Here is an 18,927-nt window from a genome sequence, read left to right as displayed (position 1 = left end):
ACTGTCCTTGAGAAGTCCTTGGGCTGGTGGGTGAGACAGACACTGAACAAACAGAATTCACCAACCGTGAGCAGTGCCCTCATCGACAGTGACCCACAGAAGGCACACTCATGTTGACCTGGCACTCAGCAGGTTTCCTAGAAAGATGGCACCTGAGGTGAGCAGTGGCCCAGGAGTGGACCCAGAAGAGAGAGATGGGGAGACAGCAAGGGGGGAGCCCCATCCTCAGAGCACAGGCAGGTTTCAGACGGGAGGACGGTGGAGGAATGTTCTACAAAGCGCCTGGCCGTGGAGCAGTTTGTTCATGGTGGAGAAGGTTGGAGTGGGGGGTGCCGTCGGGGGCTGAGCGAGTAGAGGGGAAGCACAGAGCAGCTCGGGTGCCTAGAGAGGCAAGGCTGCTGGGGTCACAAGATGAGTGGCACCATGAGTTTCTCTGAGAGCAAAGCTCTCCAAGGAATGGGCCCCTGCAGTCCTCTGTGGGGAGGAAGCTCAGCCCTCTCGGGAAGGACCCGGCAGGGCCTGGATGGAGCAGACGTTTGAGGAAGCCGTGGAGTCAGCTGCAGCTTGACCAGCTTCCAGGTTCTGAGGAAGACCCCGAGCGAGAGGCTGGGCACAGAGCTTCTCCCTCCTTTGCCTCTGCCAGCGGCGCTGGGCCGGGTGCTGGGGCCCGCCTGCCGCTCCCTCCGGCTCATCTGCAGCGTTTCCCGGATTCTGCCAATTGAGTGGCCCTTTTTGGTTTACTGAGCTTGCTTGCATCCCTTCAGCAAGTAGATCTTCAATATAATACTGCCAGACAGGTAGCATCATTATTCCCATTTTGCAGTTGATGAAACTGAGGCTTAGGGAGACCAAATTCCCGTCTCCCTTGGCTTGCTCATAATGGAGGTGAGACTCACGCCTATTTGTTCTGAACTAAAATCCTATGCTCATTCTATTACCACATGGCTCTCTTTATGGGAATGGGGCACTAAGGCTGGACATCTTGGCCTGAGCGGTTGGTAGAGACGGGCAGACTCTGGGGGGCCCCTGACCGGATAGGCGATCACCTGCCGGCTGCATTTCCAGGGCTCACTAGGGGCCCCCAAACAGGAGACCCACATTTGGATGTTGCTTTCCAACAGTGTGGTTCACATTCAGCCAAGGATTCCTATTAGAACAAGTATTTCTCCACGGCCCTGCCACAGTGCCCCCAGGGAGGACAAATCCCTAGTCCCCTCGCAGTGAGTGACATCACTGCCCACCCGCCCAGCCACGCCAGAGACAGAGGGGTTGTGGCCAAGCTGCCTCTTCTCTCTCTCCCTCTCTAATCAGCAATCACACTGGCTTTACCCCAAACACATATTCCTGTTTTGATCTGCCCGGCCCACCCCTTCATTCCCACAAGCCCTGCTTTGATCTGGTCTCCAAATTTCTTGCAGGGACCATTCAATCGGCCTCACCTCCTCCCATTCATCATCTACAATTCCTCCAGAGGGGTCCTGCTGAAACAGCAACCTGACCATGTCACTCAGGGCTCGATGCCCTTCACTGGCTCCCCACTACCACCTCAAAGCAAAGTCTAGTCCTCAGTGGGCATGTGAGGCCTGTATGCCCAGGGGCTCCAGCCCCAACTGCCCCACAGCCTTGTGTCTCAGGAGCCCCACTCAGACCTCGCTCTCCAGACCCCACACTGAAACCTCTTATGGTTTCGAGAAAACCCTGAGCTTCTTCAGTCCCTCGTTCACTCAGTCTCTCAACTTTAAGCCTCTGTTATGCACTAGTCACTCCTCTAGTCATCGCTCTTATGACGCTGACATTTCAGCTGGTGGTGAGGCTAGGACAGTATCCAAATAAATCTGTCAGGATGGGAGAAAACCAAAGCGGCAGAGAGGACAAGAGAGCACCCTGGGGTGGGTGCAATGTGTGTGATGGGCAGACAAGGAGAGAGCTTCTGACGAGGAGCTGTGAGCCAGATCTGGAGGAAGTGGGGGCAGCCGGGCAGATGTCCGCAGGGAGAGGGTGCACCGCCACAGTCCTCGCCTCACCCTATCCCCTCTGCTTGAAACGCCGTCTGCCCTCCCCCGGCCCAGCTCTCCCCTGAGAGTCACCTCCTCTAGGACACTCAAGGAAAGTCAACCAAGCCTTCTTTTATGCCCCTGCACTACCCTGCACAGCTTCAGGCCCAGCTCTGTAACACTGAGGAGGTCAATTTCCCTCTCTCTACTCATCCCCTCATTCATTCACTCATTCATTTCTTGAGTAAAAACTGCTTGAAGAGGCCCTGGCTGCCGAGCCCTGTGCTGTGTCTTGGGATGCATGTCACCGCCCCTGCCTTATGCCCTGTGAGCTCCTGGGAGGAGGGGATGGACTCTGCCACGCCCCTCAGTATCCCTGTGCCAGCACAGTACCTGACCCGGAGGAGCTTCGGGTGAGTATTTGCTGAGTGAATAAACATTGGAGATCATTTTATTGAAACACTTCAGAGTAAATTTGGAGACAGGCAGTCCTCTACTAAAGAGTAATTTAATAACCAAAAATACCTTTAACACAGTGGGGAGCAAGGAAAAAAAAAAGGTGTTTGTTTCCCTTATTGCTGCTGTTAAAATAAATGGCATTTTTAATAAAGTGTCCCCATCCAGCATACAGAATGCGGCCACATGATGAAATAAATAAATACCTGGTGAAATTATGCATTGCAAAGCTGACTTTTTATGGTCCTTGGTTATTAAATTTAATCACTTTCAAGGTGTGCCCCTACCCTTTTTCCTAGAGGCAGGCACACTTCTGATTAAAATGTGGGCCCCAGAGCACTCCCACAGGGGAGGGGTGAGCTACATCCCCAGAGGAACTGCCCGGGAGCAAGCGAACGGGATGACGGGGCCAAGGCAACAGCCACAATTTGCTTCTCGCTTGATGGACATGTTTATCCCCAGATAGAGTACACTGCAGTGGCGGGGTGTATGGAAATATTGCAATTAAGGCAAAGTCTAATTAGAGACTGCATACTCAAAATACAAAGGGACCTCCGAGTGGTAGCCCCTCTGGTCGGCTCTGAAATGTGACTGTCCCACTGCAGTCCCTGCCTCGGCCACCACTCAGCTGAATTACGGGAGAGGGGGCGCATTCTCTGGGGACAGCTCTGCCTTCGCAGTGTGTGGAGACACCTCGGGCTGCGGAGAAGAGCACAGGTTCTGGAATCCACCAGACTCGGATCTGAATTCTGACTTTGCCCATCATTATGGCTCCAGCTTCAGCATCCTCATCTTCCTGTTGGGTGATGACAACCATCTCAGAGAGCCATGGAAGGATCAAGTAAGGGCTCTGTGGGGACTCAGTTCAGGGCAGTCGTTCATCAAATTGGGTCACTCACACCTCCTTCGCCCCCAGGCTATCTGTGCAGACAGAATGCGCAGGTCAGGAGGGCACCTTGCTGGGTACCTCCGAAAGCCTAGGAGGGACGGGCTTTTAATATCACATCCCTTATTGTGCCCACAGGACCCAAGATAGGCTTCTTCTCGACCTTTCTCTCCTTAATTAAGTACCTGACGCAGCACGGAGCAATCAATTGTATGTGCCCACCATGGGTGGAAACCTGGGGTAAGCTGCTCCTCCTCAATCCCAACAGTCTTCAGGAGCAAAGGCCGTGACGGACTGGGGAGAGGCGCTGACAGCAAGCCTCACCAGATCCGGAGCTCTGGCCCAGGGCCAGCAGCCGTTCCTGAGCTTGGACTGGGGTCAAGAGATGAATTAGGATTGTCTCTGCCCTCAGGGAAGTCACAGTGTAGTCAGGAAGGCAGGAAAATAGCACAGAAGTGCAGCATCAATTTACATCCGTATGGTGTTTTACAGTTTGCAAAGTGCCTTTAACTGATCCCTTGTTTAATCCTCCCCAGAGCCTGTGGGGAGGAGTTAGTGCCACCCCCATGACTGAGCGGCAGGCCCAGGCTGCACTTGAGGCCCACACAACAGGAGGAAACCCCCCACCATTAGCCTCCCAGGCGTAATGGCTCGGAACCTACTGCTTTCTGCTTTTCCTCTTAGATCTCTTTTTCGTTTGCTTTAAATACTTAAAACATTATGGAAGCCCCTTTGGTACTCGCCCCGATCCCAGCGCGGGAAGGACTATCCCAAAGCCAGGCTGTGTCCTTCCTGCCCCGGTCTCCAGGCTCTGACTGCACCTCTCTCTGTCCAGGAACAACCTCTAGCATTGTTTCGCATGTTTGAAGATTTTACCACCGAGTCTCAAACTCTATGTTTCATTCCACCACCGGCTTTCTGACTCCACATTATGCTTTTGAGATTTATTTACGCTGATACATGTAGCGCTGGTTCATTTTTTGCTGTGAGGTCTTTCACTTTCTGAGGAAAGTCAGTGTGTGTGGGGGCGGTGGGGCACGTGCACAATTATCCGCTTGTTGGGCAATTGCTTCCCCTCTTTCTACCCTCCTGCGCTGCTTTACAAGGGAACCTTGTACACAAAGGTGAACCTTGTACACGAAGGTGAACCTTGAACACAGCTAGACTCCGACCAGGGGAAGAGGCATGCTCCTCTGTCTTTGTCACATAGTGCAGAGTCTGGCACCCAGCTGGCTCCCTGTCAGTGCTGATTACTAGAAGGCCTGAGGCTGTGATGAAAGAACAGTGGACTTGGTCTCAGATGGAACTGGATTTCAGTCTTGACCCTCTCACTTATTAGCTGTGTGACCCTGTGCAAAAAATCTAACCTCTCTGGGCTGCCGCGTCCTCATCAGAAGAAAGAAAGACAATAAAGCCAACTCTCAAATTTTCTTGTTGTGATGATTAAACGTATGAAGTCTTCAGTGTGGATCCTGACATACGAGCTCAGCAAGGCTAATGGAAAGATTCCCTGATCCTGGGCAGAGGAAAGGGCACGGGAGAGGCAGTGATACGCTCCTGTCGCTGCCCTTCTCACTCTGAATAAGGAAGTCTGGATCCAAAGCTCAATCTTAAAAACAAAAGAAAAAGAAAGAATAAAAAGAGAAAGAAAACAAGCTACCTTATAATCATAATTGAAAACCCAGGGGAGTTACCTACCTCCCCAGCTGGCCCCCCCCCGTCTCTAGCCCATCTGGGCCTTTCATTGGCCGACACTGAGAATCTCAGGAGGGTGCACTTGGTCTTGGTCTGGGCTCCCTGAAGGGCAGCCCCAGCCTGCACAGCCCACCTGCCCTCCTGGGCCTGTGCAAGGCAGCACCAGGCCCGGCCAGCAAGTGTTAAATCTCTTCCTCCCTGAAGCAATCGGAGCCAATGAGCCTTTCTGCTTAAATGGCCTATAACCATCTCCCGGAGCTCCTTAGCTCGGAAAAGTGCGCGAGTCAGCAAAATGAGAATAATTTAAGGAGCCATTGGAAAGAAGAGCTCCAGCCTCCCTCCTTCCACCCGCAATGAGAGCCTCTCAGGAGTGGCTCTCATTTTTCATATCCAGGGCCAGGGGCTTCCCACCAGTTCGGGGAAAGAATGTATCACAGGCTGAAATCTGCTCCCTCACAGGATGGAGGGGTGGCGGAGCAGGAGGACGGCCAGTCGCTCACGCACCATAACCGAAGAAATCGAGGTTCATAGACGGGAGGTGCCGGGCCCAAAGCCCCGCACGGCGGAGCGTGACATCCCGGCTAGGTGATCGGCGCTCCCTGCTTCTGTCGCTCTCAAGGGGGAGCAGTGTCTGTTAGTGAGCACCTACTGTATGCCTGCCATGTGCACAGCTCCTTAGGCAACAGCCCTAAGTGAACCGACTGCACAGCTGATAAATCTGAGGACCCAGAAGGCTGAGTCACTTGGCCAAGTTCACGCTACTGAAAAGTGACAGACGAAAGGTCTAAACCTGTGCTGTCTCACTCCACACCCTGCTGCTTCCAAGGCATCAAGGAAGAGCCAGGGGAGGACCTGACACAGACGCAGCCAGCCCTGCAACCCACCTCCCCAGGGCTTTCATCTCCCTCTCTGGGTCTGCCGCCCCTCCCTGGGCTGAGTCCCTGCACAGGCCTGCGCAGAGCAGGTCCAGGGCCCGGGAGCTGCATGGAGGAGGTGCTGCTCCAGACACAGAGGCCCTGGGCACGCCCCACCTGGACCGCTACCCGATGGTGCGCACAGCCTGGTTCCCGCTTGGCAGTGCCAACACTTAAGGAGGAAGGAGAGTGCACACCTGCCCCCCATCTACTGTCACCTGCGTGACCTCCAACCTCCTCAACTCCTCTCTCCCCCTCCAAACACCCCCACACTGATGCCAGCACGATCTTTCAGCAGCTGTCCATGGTCTTCGGAGTCCAGCCCTCAGTCTGGGACCAAGGCCCTCCATGGTCTCACCCCTACCCCGCTTTCCAGCCTCCTCTCCCAATACCAACCTCACCTGCACTCCTTGAAACATCTGACCTCTTCCACTTCTTGCCCCTCATTACTCACAATGGCAATAAACATTTACGTAATGCTGACTATGTGTCAGGTACAGTTCTAAGTGCTTTACAGTGTTAATTTAACACTCACAGGAAACTGACACCTCCGTTTCATGACGGAGGAAACTGAGACCTGAACCAATTAAGTAACTTGCCCAAGGTCACAGGGCTGGTAAGCGGTGGAGCCCAGAGTCAGACCCAGGCAGTGTGAGTGAGGTCAGACTCCTTAAACTTAACCACAGTCAAATCCTTTCCTCCTTCCTTGACTTGGTGATGCCCTCCCCCGGGGAAGCAAGACCAGGAAAGTCTCCTGATGTTCTCATGAGGGGCTTTCTTGAACCGTCCAGGCCTTTAACTCCCAAGCAGAAGGAACTGCTTCGGTCTCTGGTTTCCCACAGCCTTTGGTCGTCACGGACCAGGATTCCAGGGAGAGCTCCACTTCATCTGTACCAGGCCCTGCGCTGGGCTCAGGCACTCAGAGAGGAACACACAGTGGCCCTGCCTTTGACAGCTCACAGTCCAGTGAGAAAGATGGATGTACAATGACAAGACAGACTGATAAGACTAGCAGAGGCGCAAGGCAATTCATAACTGTGCTGACACATTGTTGACTTCAGAAAACCATTTCAGTGGAGTCCCTGTGTTCCAGGAGTGAGAGTAGGGAAAGGTGTATGTAAGGGTGGGGTGGGGGTAGGGTGAACGGACCCCCACAGTCCCCGATTGCTGCAATTCAGACCTAAAGCCTCCAGAATTTTCCCAAAATGAAACTCCCATCTCTGCTGAGCTCCAGGTGGGGCTGTAGGCAGCCACAAGTGAGAACTGCTGAGGAATTAACGGCAAGGACCCAGGGACAATGCCACAGGGAAGCCCCTTTGGTGTTAGTTCCCTGTGTGGCTTCTCAGATGGCTGCTGCAACGGGTCCAGAGGGTCCAACGTGATTGCAGGCAATCTGGGCTTGCTAAAGGTTTCCGGGTAAATTTTCAGTGTCCGTTCCAGGGGGTGAGGAGGGTCCCTTGCGCAGATTTTTCCCATAGAAAAATCGATGTAGGAGTGGCTCAGGCCCTGGACATTTATTACCTCCTTCCTCCCATCACACCACTGGCCTGAACAGGAACACCATGGCCTGTCCCTAGGCAGGGGCTAAGGGACAGGGCTGTCTTCCCAGCACCGGGATTGAGCTGCAGTGACCCCAGGGTCTGTCTCTTCTCCATTTCTCTCCCTCCACCTTTGGGGTCCTTGCTTTAGTTCAGGCCTGAATTGGGGCCATAGACTCCAGGCGAGTCTTTGACTTTTGTCATTTATTCATTCAACAATTTTTGAATGAGTGTATACTACATGCCAGGTGCTGGGAATACAGCAGTGAACAAAGAAACCAAGATGCTAAAGTGGATGGTGAATGTAATTATGACAGAGCTTGTGAATTATTCAGATTCAGGAACAAAGAGAGCAAACCGACAACTCGATATAGGTACTTGTCAGTAATTCTGGTTGTTGTTTGTTTGTTTGGGGAGGGTGGGTGTTGGTGCAGAGGGAGCACATGGGGGTCTGGATCTCTTTCTTCTACTTCATGTCCTGGACACCTGGAAATGGGTACAGAAAATGACTGAAATAGGTTTCACCCTATTGATTCCTGGGATTTTAAATTTTACTTGAAATAGTCCCTCTACCACCATCCCTGGGAGGCAGATGGCCAATCCCATTTTACACATAGAAAAGTGGGTCCCAAAGTGATGGGGCTCACCTCCACAGCACAAGGCAATGGGCTGCAGAGCTGGCCTTGTGGCTCAGGCACCCTGTCCTCTCTCCCCACAGCCTCTGCTGGTCACGGCCCATTAGTCTGAAATCAACAAGATGTAACTATATGCTACTTATCATGATTACAAAATGGAAAAGTAGTATTGCCTAGAACAGTGATTCTCAAAGTGCGGTCCCCAGACCAGCAGCGCCAGCGCCACCTGAGAACTTGCTGGAACTGTAAATTCGCGAGCTTCACACCAGACCTGCTGAATCAGAAACTCCGGGGCAGGACCTGCATTGTGGGTTTTAAGGAGCCCCGCAGCTGATTCTGATGCAGGCTGACGTCTCAGAACCACAGCTGCCGAGAAACGAGCAGTGGATTCTGCCTCGGGAGACTTGGGTTTAAGTTGCATCCATTTATTATGTGAGTCAGGAACTTCAGATTACCCTTCATCGTAGCCTGTTTCCTTATCTTCAAAATAAAGACACATCACAGAATCGCTATGAGGAATCACAGGAAGTAGCATCTGTGGAAGTCTTTTATATTACTGCAAGTCAATGTGATAATAATAAAGCCATTCATTCATTCACTCAACAAGCATTTATTGAGCACCTAGTCTGCCGGATCCAGGGCACCCATGCTGGGAGCACCCATTTTTTGTCTTTTCAGAAACGCCTGGACTAAGACACAGGCCAGCAGCTCAGTTGGAAGAGACAGGTGAGTACCAATAGTCTAGAGTAGATCATCCTTCATTAGGTAAAACTGGTTCTCCAAATTGTACCATGCAAAGGGTGGGGGCTGCGCCTGCGGGAGTGAGGAGAGGGGCCCACTCTGCTGGGGACGTTGGCTATGACACCAGCAAGAGGACACGGATCTGACCAGGACCTGCTCTGGGCCAGGCTCCTGCTCGCACACTTTTCACTCGGGATTTCAGTGAATCCTCAGAGCAAACCCTCAGAGGCAGGGTTATTGTCACTGTCCTACAGAGGAGGAGACGAGGCCTGGAGGGGGACAGCGCTTGCCCCAGACCTCAGAGCCCGTCAGTATGCGAAGGGTCGGACGTCACCACGTCTGATGGAAGGATGCGTCAGTGAAGGAGGGCACCCCACATGGAGTCAGCGGGGCCTGCTCCGGGGCCAGCTTTTACGCCAGGAGCTCTCTAGGATGCTTCTGCATTTTGCCCCCAACCATACTGCAAGGTCAGAATTACTATCCTCGTTTTTCTGAGGAGGAAACAGAAACTCAGGGAAGGGTGTGACTCCCCTAGAAAGAGATGGAGCCTGGATTCAAACCTACGACAGCCAGACTCACAGCCCCCTCTGTCCATGCCTGGGCCCGGTGGACTTTTCCCCCAAGGACCCCTAGTTTCATGGAGGGACGAGGGGAAGGAGGTGTAGGCAGGAGCAACCCTTCACCCCCAGCTCCTTCAAGTGCTCATCTCTTTCGACGTCTCCTGCTTCATTTTCCTTATGAAAATGCTCCTTCTATGCTGTGATCTACCCTTGCTTGCTGTTACAGAAAGTGTTCTAAAGTACCAGTTGAAATGAACTGCTCCTCCCTCCTTCCCTGCGCTCCCTCCCCGCCATCTTGGAGTACGCCCGCGGCTCCTGGAGGACAGGCTGAGTTTAATGTCCGGTACTTCCCACACTATGTGGAGACCTCAGTCCCCATGGCAGGGGTCCTGGGCAGGGCTTCCTGCCCCGCGCTGACTCCCTCACCATCTTCCCATCTTATCCCACCTTCTCAAGGAGGCCCCCCCAGCCCTCCACTAAGGAGCCAAACTCCCCCCCGACACTCTTAGTCGGCCGCATCGTGCTCTCCTCCTTCCTTTTTTCATGGCATTTACCACCTTCTATAATTCCTGATTTATTAAGTTCACTATTTTCGTCCTCCCCATCCCATTCCACCCCCTCTAGAAGTTAAGCTCTTTATGTTTTTCTTAACTGACATATCTCAGGCATTTAGACCAGTGACTGACAGGGAGTAGTCACTCAACAAATATGTGTTGAATGACTGAATGAATTCCATAATTCCTCATGGGAGAACTTCTGGACACAGATGGTGGTGAGGCCAGATACTGAATCTCTCTCTCCATTAGCTAATGAAGCAGTAAATGCCCAAATCCTTGGGTACCAGCTCGGATGTGGCTGAAAGAGTGTATTCTGGAATGGTGGGAAGAGCACAGGATTTGGAGCCGCACTTGAGGTGTGACTCCCTGGTGGGACCTGCTCAGTAGTGCCTGTCAGAGTGCTGGGCACAGGCTACATATTCAGCACGTTGGAGACGAATGGAGGGAGGGATAGACCAACAGACAAATGATGAACTCACAGCCATTCTCATCCTTCAGGTGTAAGCTCCGATGTCACGTCTCAGAGCCCTTCCCTGACCACTCCTAGATGGAGGAGTCCATGCTCCTAGCATAATCCGGCAGAGAGAAGGCTGATTGGTGAGAAGTGGGGTCTTTAGTGGAGGACCACACGGCTGTTTCCTTTTCACTAAACATTATTACTGATAACTTGGTGAGGATACAAAAGATCATATTTATACCCTGTAAAACTGGGAGGAAGGATACATCATAGAACAAAATTCCATAACAATCTCAAATACACAAATGTATGCATAGACAATTGACGTAGGAAGAGATTCCCATAGAAAGCTATTTCGCCAAACTTCTTTGAAAATTCCAAATACTCATGCCTGTCTGCCCTTCTTGAGACATGGATTAACCTTTTGGAAAGCAATATGACAACACATGGAAAGGACCCTACAAATGTTCTTTCTCTTTATCCCAATTAGCTCACTCTTGGGAATTTACTCTAAGAAACAAACAACTATAAACAATCATGGCAGCATTATCTCTAAGAGCAAGAAACTAGAGACAACAAAACTAAAACGTCCAGCAAAGGGAGAAGAAGGTAATCATGGCCAAATGTCAGGAAGGGCATTAAAATGGTGGCTATGCAATTGGGCAACAGGGGGGATGTTTGCCATGTGACGTCAAAGGAAGAAGGCGGGATTTTGGGAGGCGGGCTGGCCCCATGAGCAGAGGTGCTGCCCTTGGACAGCAGGAGGGGCTCAGGAGTGGACGTGCACCTGGGCTTGGTGCTTGCGATTACGGCTGCGTTTTCTTTTTTGGCTTTGGCTTTCTTCAAATCTTGTTTTGTATTTTAAACACAAATGGAAAAGAAGATCTCAACCAGCTGGAATGTTGGGCTGAAACCAATAAGACGAAACGGAACAGGGATGAAGGCAAAGTCCTGTATTTCATTTAAGAAATATATTTAAGAACACACAATCGAGGCGAGGGGGTCATAAAGAGCTGCTAAAATGAAAAACGGAACAGCAAGAACCACATTTACTGAGGCTGAGAACCAGGAGAGTGGGCCTGCAGGTCTGGCACAGAGCAGGCCGGTATGACTAATCTGGCAACTGCATGTGGACAAGGTGACAGGCCGGAGACGGTGGGAACTTGCCCAATTCCCTCTAAACTAATAAATAGTGAAGTCAGGATTTGAATTTGGTGTCAGTTTCTCTGGCTCTAAAATCTATGTTCTTTCTCTTACAACACAGTGAACTAAAGGGACAAGCATCATGTCAGCCAAAAAGAGGGAGCAGAGGAGGGTTTGGTGACCATAAGCTCAACATGAGACAATGCTATCGCCAAAGATGCCAAACCACGGTTAGGCCATGTTAATAGAGATACGCTGTCCAGGAGTAAGAGGTGACAGCCTGCTCTACTTAGTGCTGATCAGATCCTTTCCAGAATAGTGTCCAATCCTGACCTCACCTTTTAGGGACACATCCGTAAAAGAGCCACCGGGATGGTCAGAGTTCTTAGGATTAGGGAACTAAGAGATATTGAATGCCTCGGTGCTTTACTCACACTATCTTATGTAGCTCTTGAGACAACCCTGTGAGGTAGGTATTGTATTCCCATTTAAAGATGAGAAAACTAGGGCTCAGTGGCCCAGTGGTTAAGTTCGTGCACTCTGCTTCAGGCGGCCCAGGGTTCCCTGGTTCGGATCCCAGGCACGGACCTATGCACTGTTTATAAAGCCACACTGTGGCAGGCATCCCACATATAAAATAGAGGAAGATGGGCACAGCTGTTACCTCAGGGCCAATCTTCCTCAGCAAAAAGAGGAGGATTGGCGACGGATGTTAGCTCAGGGCTAATCTTCCTCGGAGGGGAAAAATGAGAAAACAAAATCTAAGAGAGGTTAAGAATTTGTTTAAGGTCACATACTAGTTAAGCAGCAGTCAGGATTTGAACACAGGGCTGTCTAAATCCAGAGTCCCCACTCTTTCCTGTGCAGCCTCTCTCACATGAGAAATGGTGGAACAGAATTTAAACTATTTATCAGATGGTGAAGAACCATGATTGCCACCGTCAACTCTGCAAAGGGCTATGAGCAGGATTCTGCCTGACTTCAGAGGAGAGAATGAGAATGACCCTAGAAGTCTCAAGGAAATAGATTTTTAGCTCAACAGGAGAATGTCTAAGTGACGGCAGTAATAGGATGGTCTCTTGGGTATAAGACGGCTCCCCCACGCCTGGAGGTGTTCAGCCACTGTCTGGAGAGGCACTTGCTCACAGTGCAGAGGCAATCTGGGGGAAAGACTTCCAACTTCACTGCTCACTCTTAGGTTCCACAAGCCTCTGAAGCTGCTTGGTAGAAACTCATCAATCCCTTCAACAGCAATAATGAAAATATCTGTTGGTATGTCTATTTGCAGAAAGAAAGGTAAAAATTATATGCCAAGGTAAACACACTGTCCAGAGAAAACTAAACACAGAAAATGAAATAGATTCTGCTGGAAATGCTTACAGGTTAAGCTTTTATTTTCTGTAAATAAGAAACTAAACTCTGGAGAGATGTGCAGTCTTGGAAATAATCAAGGAAAATATAATGAGGCTAATTTGGCAAAATAATTTAAAACATAGTCACACCCATTCTATGTATCAAGAATGATAAAAATGTCATTCCTTTTGACCCAGGTAAATGACCCTAATGACAGACAATATAAAGGGAAAAAACTATACACACAAAAATCTTCATCTGAGTTTTATTTATAAACAACCTAAAAATTTGAGGCCAATGGCAAATGGGCCAGCCGGGTCGGGGGGTGAGGGTTGAGGGGGTTGAGGGGAGCTGGAAGGCCAGGAGTGGGCCCAGTCGGCGTGCACAGGGAAGAGCCCATAAGTACCCAGCACTGCGGGATAAGCACCAGGTGTCTGGAGGGCCAACGGCAGGTATGAAAGCCAAGGTCACTGTGTAAGAGGTCAGAACAGGTGAGAGACGGGAACAGGTGAGGAGTGAATGAAGGTGGGGCAGGGGGAGAGAAGTCAACATGAACACGGGCTGCCATCTATACACTCTCGCTCGGGCACTTCTATTACATTCTCCATCCTTCTAACAACTCCATGACTGGATATATCTCCTCCATTTCGCAAATGAAGCAGCTGGTGTTCAGAAAGATGAAAGGTGTACCTCAAGTGAGGTAGTAAGTTGGGAACTGAATTCAAATGCATCGACCCAAACTCAAGCTCACTCTGTCACCCGCGCTGGACCAAAGTGTGTGGCCAGGCTTTCCATGGACTGGGAGCCCTTCGGGTTAGCCCCACAGCTGAGCAGATGGTCTGCTGAGTTGTAGCTTGATGTCCATCCACTTGGTGGATGTTAGGATTGTCGGTTATAAATTTCATGGAGCAACACGGAAACATGTTAAATGGAAAGGGAAGAACACAAACTTAATCATCTGCTATGACTGCAGGTATGTAAAATGCTTATTTATACCCTTGAAAAAAAGACTAGAAGAGATTCATCACAATCCTTGCAAGTAGTGCAATTTGGAAGGTTTTGCTATTTTTCTACAAATTTCTATAAGGTGGTTTTCATTTCTTTACAGTTACAAAATAAATGTCATAATTTAGAAATGCATCCAAGGAACCACGGGCACAAAATAGGCACTGACACACCTTTCTCTGCTGAAAATAGAAGCATGCCACATCTTTCTGTCTCGTCTGCTAACAGAGAACCCGTTGCCAGGGCTTCTGAAGACAGTGCCCAGACCTCATCAATTCAGGCTCTGCCAATCCAGCATTGACTGTCCTGTCCCACACGACTCACTGGCTGTCACCAGAATTGAAAGAAAGAATCTAAGTGCAAAAGTGAGGGGAAACCATTGGTGCCCAGACTGAGAGCCAGCTTCTGCATCAGGCGCCGTGAAACAGCGCTGGGGAGCATGAAGGAGTGACTCGACACAGGGTGTGAGGGCACATCGTCAGCCATTTAAGAGGAAATTTATTCTCACTTTCAAATATCCTCAGGCACTTCAGGAGGAGCAGATCGTTTTACAGAGGAAACAGTCTTGTTCCTTCATTAAAGCAGGTCTTCTAAGGACTTCTAGACTGGAATTGCTCAGAAGTGGCACTTGTGTTCAAATACACGTCCCAGCCTGTCCCCGGCTTTACTGAATCAAGCTCTTCAAGCCAAAGCCCAGGAATCTGCATTTTAAGCACCTCAGCAAGTTCTTAAGACTGGACAAGTTTGGGAAACTCTACTACACGAAATGATTTTGAGTTTTGTGTATTTGAACCTAATACAGTGTGAATCCTTGTACAAACAGTACTGTCGTCCCTCCAAAGGGCTTGAATTAATGAGATCAATTTCCGTTGACTGATTACTTAGGTCGCATCTCTCCTAATGATACCCTGAGATTACATGGCTAGATTCTCAGCCCAGACCACAGTATCCCACTCATCCTTCAGGGAAGAGGTCAAAGGGCAGATTTTGCAGACCTGGATTCTGACCAGGCTCCAATGCTGACAACTCTGGGACCTTGGCCAACAAATTTTTTAACCTTTTCTGAGCCCATTTTCCCATTTGTATGGGTATAAGAATGACAGCCTTGCCCTCTCATAATAAGTACAGGGCACCAGGTACACAACAGGAGCTCCAAACTGCGCAGTCTAACTAGGACGTGAAACCTTCCTGATTCTCCATCAGAATCGGTTCTTAGGTCCTTTCTTGTCACATCTGCTTCTGATTTTATTCTGCCTCATAAGCTAAAAACAATTAAAATCTGTGTGGCTCTTTGTGATTTACAGAACCCTTTTTCCAGATGTTACCTGGATTACTCTCCAAACAACCCTGAGTCAGGGATCATTATCTCCACTTGAGAAGAAATGAGCCCCCGAGAGGTCAGGTGACCTTCCCAGAAGTGGTAAAGCCAGGATTCGAACTCAGACCCCACAATCTCTCACAACCCTGTTCTGTCCCTAATATACGCATTGTCACATACATCATAACATTTTTTTAAATATATATTTCCATGACTATTTCCCCCGAACCTAAAAGCACCTCTAACACAGGTACCAGACTGTCAGTCTTTGAAGGAAGATGCACAGGCCTCTGGGCGTTTGTGCTTCGCCATGCTCAGGCAGAGAGGGGATGAGCTCAAGCATGATACATGCTTTTTTCCAGTCTCTCAAGCCTTCCACACTACTCATGCCCAAGCTGCCCCATGCCATTAGGATGAACCCATCTTAGTGACATGAATTTGTTGAACACTAATAAGTGTCATAAACTTTACTTACCTCATGAAATGAGTTAAAACTATGTTAAACACTTAGGAACGTCCTGGCACATACTAAGTATCTGTTGTTGTTGTTGTTATTATTAGTATTTAATTATCCACAAAGCCTGCGGGCTAGGCATTATCTTCCTCATTATACTGATAAGGACTCTAGGACATTAAGTGATTGGACCACGATCACACCGTTAGTTTGTAGAGCACTGGGAAAATATCATAAAATGAAATTCACATCTATACATCCTGTTAGTGAGCATGTAATATTTCATGTTACAAAGGATCATTTACTAAAATAAAATTCCTCAAAGAGCTAGCCACCTACCTTACATACCCCCTTGACCCTGAGCTTTTGCTTACAGACCACCAATGCTCTAATGGAAACTCAGGAGGTGAGGTTAAACTCAAAGCAAGCAGGGGAGCCAGGCTTGGAACCCAGATGCGTAGCCCCAAACCCTTGTCATTTCCAATATACCATGCTGACTTCACAGGCATCACAGAAGGGAAAGTGCAAATCAACAGGAAGACAGTGTGGTTTGCCAGACTGTGCACCAGGTACCTTAGAGACTCGGTTACTGAATGAGATAAAAATTACGTAACTTTAAAGATCATTTGAGATGTAAGATTGGATAAAATAACTGACACCAGGTGACACTGCCTCCTACTTCCTGAAGGTAACCCTGGACCACATCTAGCATTACTGCCCCCCTACACCCCTTTACAGAGATTGATTCAAATGACCAGGGAAGCTGAAACTCATATCATCGTGAGAAAGGCGACTGGTCCTAGATCTGTGCTTTGAAGTAAGAGAAAGCAATCTGCTCTTGAGACAGCCCTTCAAATCAGCAGACAGCAGCCACATCCCTTGTGAATTTTCTCTCCTTCCGCCTGAATGTTCCACTCTTCAAAGACACTGGATACCTCCACCGTACATCCAATATGCTTAAATAAATGAAGATAATGATTGTCTCCATGAAAGAATTAATGAAGCTTTATTATAGAACAAAATAGAGGAACAGAGATAGAAGTCCTCGAATGGTAAAAATATCAGCTGAAATTCTGGGTCAAGTGATAGACAACTCAGAGACACTTTATCCCCCTCTGAAAAGACAGTGCTTTACCATCCCTAGAATGACAGGGGCGCCAGGTTGCTGCCTGAGTCTCAGCAAATCCACCTGCCTTCTTTGGAGCAGGAAGTCCAAGTTCAGAAGAAGCGCTGACCCCAGAACCCTGCTGGCTCCTTGCCCGCGCACTACTGTGCACGGTGGGGTCTGATCTGGACGGCACCATCGCCCGCAAATCACAAGCCACGCAAGGAAAACGCAAAGGCTTTACGAAAAATCCAAAGTTTATTGCAAATTGTATTTTGCTTCCCTTCGTTCTTCATTTTTACAGGATTTATTGATATCCATGATTTTTTCACAGATGTACTTGTTGACTTTGGAGAGTCTCTGTGCAATTTCAGTTTCATCCACAGTTTCTTGTGCTATTCTGTCATACAAACACTCTAGACAGAGAAAAGAAACAAGAAGGCCACGGATTAATGGTGAATTTGAGTACACATCTTTTAAGGGGGGGGAAGAAAAATGTGCTTCCTGACATACTTCCCAAATACCAATTCACGTATCTGGCATAGCTATATTTTCAAATTTTCGTCACAAAATGTACTTAGAAAAGAGTAGAAATACACTGTAAATCTGTACTTTAAAAATAAAGATAGAGGCCCTATGTGCCCAGCACCCAGCTGAACAGCACATTACTGGTCCCTCTGAAGCCCCTGGACGCCCCGCCCCAAACCCGTCCTGTCCTCGCCCTCACCAGAGGGAACCACTCTCCTGAATTTTTGCTTTTCTTTTCCTCTAATGTTAATGCATATGCATACATCCTTAAATAACACATTGTTTACCTTTCCCTGTTTTTAGCTTGTTTACGAGTGTGCCCTTACTCTCTATATCCTCCTGACTTGCTTTTTTTCACTCAACGTTACAGTTTTGAGATTTACTTGAGGTACAGACTCGCACGTCACTCATTTTCACTGTTGAGTAGTGTTCTACTGTGTGACTATTCCACACTCTGCTGATCCACTTTCTTGTCAGTGGATACTTGAGTTGTTTCCAGTGTTTTGCAATTACCAACAGCCTGGCACATGTCTCCTGGGGTGCACACGCAGGGAACTCGCCAGTGTGGGCCTCGGCGTGGAACTGCTGGATGTTCGGGCGTGTGCAAGGTCAACTTTACTAGGCGATGCTAATAAACCGTCTTCCAAAGCAGCTGTGCTGCCTGGCGCTCCTGCCCGTGATGTATGCAAGGACTGGTGGCCCCACACCTTCAACAGCATTTGATGTTGTCAGATTATTAAGATTTTGACAACCTGGTCAGTGTGAAGTGGTATCTCACTGTGGTGATTACTAATGAGGCCAAGGACTGCCACTTTTACTGTGTCTGCCATTTGCTGCGATGAAGCAGAGAGCAAGCCCCAGATAAGGCCTGCCAGAGGCTGACCGCAGGCCCCTGTCCAGCCTGGGGACCTCGCGCAAATCATGGCCCTAGATTCAACACCTCATAAACAAGAATCACAAACTACAGATCACCTTTTTCAAGGCTGTCATGGCGCATGTGAGATAAACACTCTGCAAGCTTTCTTTAAACTGTGAGGAACACAACACTTGTATGGGGTCATTACAATTATTTTATGTTTATACAAATGTTCATTGCCAGGGCCTAGCACAGTGCTTGGCACAGGGGTGAGATTAAGTAAATATATGTTAAATGAATGAATGAATGAATACTTTTCCAGGGAAACCTGAGGGGACATAAAAGTTCTGGATATAAGGGGACGGGGGGTGTGGGTGGGGAATGTGCCATAGGGGTACGTCATCGTGGGCGAGAACTTTGACTTCTTTGAACCTGAGCTTTACCTCACCCATAAAACAGGAATGAGAACCCAATCTGAAGGAACTGCTACAGAAGACAAACAAAATCTCATCTACCAGGCCAGCCCACAGCAGGTAATCCTCTTAGAGATGCAGACCGTCGGCACTGGAGGGGATCACAGAGACTAACTACGTGGGAGAAGACTGAGGCCTGGAGAAAGGAGGTGAGTATGGGCAGAGTCCACTGCTGCCCACCCGACTCTCAGCCCTTCCCTTCCCGTGGCAAGCTGCCTCCTGGAACTCTTGGGCATTCCCTCTCCAGCCCTGGGCCAGC

The 18,927-nt window shown here is 49.2% G+C and overlaps 2 protein-coding genes across 10 annotated transcripts in view; both read right to left on the bottom strand.

Annotated features, from left to right (window-relative positions):
* Window positions 1–18,927, bottom strand: part of AGBL4 (AGBL carboxypeptidase 4) — a 1,226,144-nt gene that overhangs the window by 186,582 nt on the left and 1,020,635 nt on the right. The window lies entirely within an intron of this gene.
* The window catches only part of BEND5 (BEN domain containing 5), a 47,654-nt gene continuing 45,777 nt past the window's right edge, over window positions 17,051–18,927 (bottom strand). For all 5 annotated transcript variants that reach the window (XM_008541718.2, XM_070609706.1, XM_070609707.1 and 2 more), the window contains one exon: window positions 17,051–17,227. In XM_008541718.2, the coding sequence (XP_008539940.1) occupies window positions 17,070–17,227 (158 nt within the window). In that variant the 3' untranslated portion in view covers window positions 17,051–17,069. The remainder of the gene's footprint in view (window positions 17,228–18,927) is intronic.

Source organism: Equus przewalskii, chromosome 2 (genome assembly GCF_037783145.1).
Source record: "Equus przewalskii isolate Varuska chromosome 2, EquPr2, whole genome shotgun sequence".
Taxonomy (NCBI): Eukaryota; Metazoa; Chordata; class Mammalia; order Perissodactyla; family Equidae; genus Equus; species Equus przewalskii.
The sequence above is the reverse complement of the archived record's forward strand: the minus strand, read 5'-3'. Positions and strand labels throughout refer to the sequence as shown.